General features: G+C 38.6%; 2 protein-coding genes across 2 annotated transcripts in view; one reads left to right on the top strand and one right to left on the bottom strand.

Annotated features, from left to right (window-relative positions):
- The window catches only part of cntnap2a (contactin associated protein 2a), a 339851-nt gene that overhangs the window by 208481 nt on the left and 127920 nt on the right, over window positions 1–3450 (top strand). The window lies entirely within an intron of this gene.
- Window positions 2227–3450, bottom strand: part of LOC147818524 (complement C1q tumor necrosis factor-related protein 3-like) — a 3158-nt gene continuing 1934 nt past the window's right edge. Inside the window, exons 3-4 of the mRNA XM_087176845.1 lie at window positions 2774–2939; window positions 2227–2691 (exon numbers count right to left, since the gene is read on the bottom strand). Of these exons, the coding sequence (XP_087032971.1) occupies window positions 2414–2691; window positions 2774–2939 (444 nt within the window). The 3' untranslated portion in view covers window positions 2227–2413. The remainder of the gene's footprint in view (window positions 2692–2773; window positions 2940–3450) is intronic.

Genomic DNA, 3450 nt, shown 5'->3' with positions numbered 1-3450 from the left:
CACACACACACACACACACACACACACACACACACACACACACACACACACACACACACACACACTTGTGTGTCTTGGCTTTCTGGGTCTAGGATTTCTAACTCTGTGATACTATATATCTTGTATGTGTCCTAACCCCCTGTATTATAGATAGCTCTCATGTGCTTGATGTGTTTAATATTCATGACCTCAGATTTGAAACTGTCAGTAGCAAAAAGCTGTAATTGAACAGAAAATTTATTCTGATCCAGGATATGGCTTATTCTCAGTTATTCTGTTTAACACCTTCAACAGACTGCATGTCTCTAGTGATATTTTTATTAACTCAAAGCTGGCTCTGGCATTAGTTGCAATATTTTATTTGCCTGTGTTCTCACTCTGCACATTAGCTACTTTATGTCTCTAGTATTGATGTTGGATCTTGGTGACAGTCAGCTCCACCCTCTGTCCTATTACCATGTTTCTTCACTCCTCAGCCCAGATGTCAGGGGTGGTGGTGCTGGTCCGCCCACTTGTCGGTTTGTGCATTGGCACAAACTCTTTATGCTTTGCTAGATTTTCTTTGACACTTTTACTCTCTACCTGAGCTCTTCTCCCAGGCTGACACAACAGTTAAAGAAACAGTGTGGATAATGGTAAAATTACTTAAGTAGGTCTGTAACCTGACTGTCAGAGTCTCTTGTTTTGGTTCACTGTGGTCATACACTTTAGATTTCACGGTGTGAAGTGTTTCATGTGTGTTTCATATTTGATGTTACTATGGTAACAGGAGCCATGTGGACCTTGTGTCAATTTGCATGTGCAGGGACTTGTAATATGCAGGGACTGCAGTGGTTCTGTTTTGTTAGTTTTTTTCTTTTTTAAAGAAGCCGCATGACATTGTCCACATTCATCCTAATGTTGATTCACTACATAAAAATTATTTTCCAACACACACGCTCATTTCTCCCTCCTATGTACATGCACAGAAATCCAACAGATATGCCCATGTGGTATTTGCAGTACAGTTTGTTGCTTTTGCCATTACAAACAATTTAATCAGTGAAGATTGATGATGTGCTCTGGCCCCCATGTGTCTTCAAAGACATGGTGTTGTTTAACCTTTAATTTTTTTATTCTTACTTACAGTATTCCAAAAAGTCACAGTAGCTGCAGGTTTTTTATTTTAATAAATCAAAGTGTGTGTATATATATATATATACACAGTACAAATGTAAGCATTAGGTATGTAAGCGTAAGGTATGTGGCACTGCAATTTGATCAGTGCATTTGTCCCTGCAAAGTTTATACTTCATGCTGTTATTGTGCTGCTCATGTAAACTGCATGAGCGTTTCTTTCGAAAAGAGTAGATCTTTGTGTTCTCAGCACGAGATCACCTTCTGATTCCTCATCTGAATTGTCCCCATCATAAATTCAGGACTGTAGTGGCATAGGAGAGTCTGAATGATCTTTTCTGTTAAAAAGTGAATCAATAGTTTCATTGTCATCAAAAGGGCCGAGCGAGATTGAGAGTACTTGTAGACTGGTCACAGGTCGGCAACTGTCTTATTATATTATCCTTCTATTGTACTGAAGGAACTAGTGTGTAGGATTTGGCATCTAGCGGTGAACTGAAAACCCCTCCGTTTCCAAGCGTGTAGTAGAACCTACAATGGCATTCAAATTCAAGCTGCCACTTCAACCTAAAAACATGGTCTTCTCTGGAGCCAGTGTTTGGTTTGTCCATTCTGGGCTAATGTTACTGTAGAACCATGCTGGTGCAATATGCTAATTTCTTCTGTTTTTGTGTTTGTTTTTTTCTTTATTAAAGATAATAGCACTGTCATTTATGGTAGTATTTCTGAAAAATGCAACAGGTATCTTTCAAAATGTGACACATACAGTGAAGATGCAGTTTCCTAATTATTTAGGGTAGTGTGAGACAGAGCCCATATTTATATGCACACTAATGCTTTGTGTTAATTAAGTTAGAATATTGCAGTTAATGCATATTTTATGGAAGTGAGTAATTGGGTTACTTGGATTAAGGTCATACACTGTATACAGCATCAAATAATGAGCCAAATAACCCATAAAAGGAAGCATAAGCTATATCAGTGGAGGGCTGTTGAGACATACTCCTAAACACTGTACTCCATGTCAGCTTGTTCATTAGAGAGTCAAGAGTCAACTTCTGTGTATAAATGACTTGTTCAGTTTGTGATAATCAAAGACAATACAGACAGTTATAAAGCATGAATGCAATTTAATAGACAGCTGGAAAGGGCAAAATTAAGTCTTGTGATTAACAAAAACATGGCTATTACTTTTGAATTCGAGTGAGATGATAACTCTGTACACTTGATAGATTTTAGTGAATCATACCATGCTTGTTCAAGTTCTTTCTTGAAGATATCAAACTATATCTTAAAATCACAGAGAACAGAGTAGGAAACCACTGAAGATGTTCCAAGAGTTAGGATCATCATAAAGCCCAGAGTCTGCTTGAAGACGCATATGGACCACACTTCCCTGTTCCAGCTGGAGAATTAATGCATTTGAAAAGAAATTATTACCAGTAGCCCACTCAGAATTATGCAAAATCCTCTGACTATCATGGTATAAATTTACTGCCATAACTTCTCCATTCGCGTTGCTGAAGGCAGAAAATCTGAAGTAGTAGACTCCTTTAACAGTTGCTGTGAAGATACCTGCAACAGAAAAGAATCAGAGATCCCAACACTGTCCATCTCCCAGTTAGTGTTATGATGCCTGTGGTAATGCGTACACTACCTGTAAGTGGGTTATAAGCCCCGCCAATATTTGTGACTTCTCTACTGTAGACGAGTGGAGTTTCAGTATTGAATGGTCCAACCTTTCCTGAAACACCCAAACCAGCAGAGAACGCAATTTTCATAGGTTCTGTAAACACAGGATGGAAACCAGATTCCTTTTTAAAGATTGAAACAATAGGTTTGTTTCAAGGGAAAGCCATGTCCACAGTTCTGTATTAAAGATTTTATTTAGAGCAGGATTCTCTCTAGTTGAAATATGTATGGGAATGTGGTCTCAAAATTTTGGACCCCCACTGTATGTATTTCTGATTGCTCATCAAAATACTTGTCTTCTGGATCTCATCCAATTTGTTCTTGGTCAGCTGTAGTTCAGTCTTAGAAACATGCAGCTCTTCCCTGTGACTTGTCACTTCCTTCTTCTGCTCCTGTGCCTCCTTATCATTGGATGTCACTCTGGAAAACAGGGCTATGAGTTCTGCTGCTTGGACTGCACAAGCATGAAAGCCAATAATTGAATAAACTGCTCTTTCAAGATTTGTTAAAATTACAGTCTGTGATTTTAGTTTTTACATACCATTAATCAGTCTCTCAGCCTCCTCCACTTTTGTCTCTTGGAGATGCAGTACAGTCTTAGTCGCTTCCAGCTCTACTGTAATTGCTGTCACCTTGTTTTCA

Source organism: Seriola lalandi, unplaced genomic scaffold, assembly GCF_002814215.2.
Source record: "Seriola lalandi dorsalis isolate HSWRI2012SDOR001 ecotype SW California unplaced genomic scaffold, Sedor1 jcf7180002054570, whole genome shotgun sequence".
Lineage (NCBI taxonomy): Eukaryota > Metazoa > Chordata > Actinopteri > Carangiformes > Carangidae > Seriola > Seriola lalandi.
The sequence above is the reverse complement of the archived record's forward strand: the minus strand, read 5'-3'. Positions and strand labels throughout refer to the sequence as shown.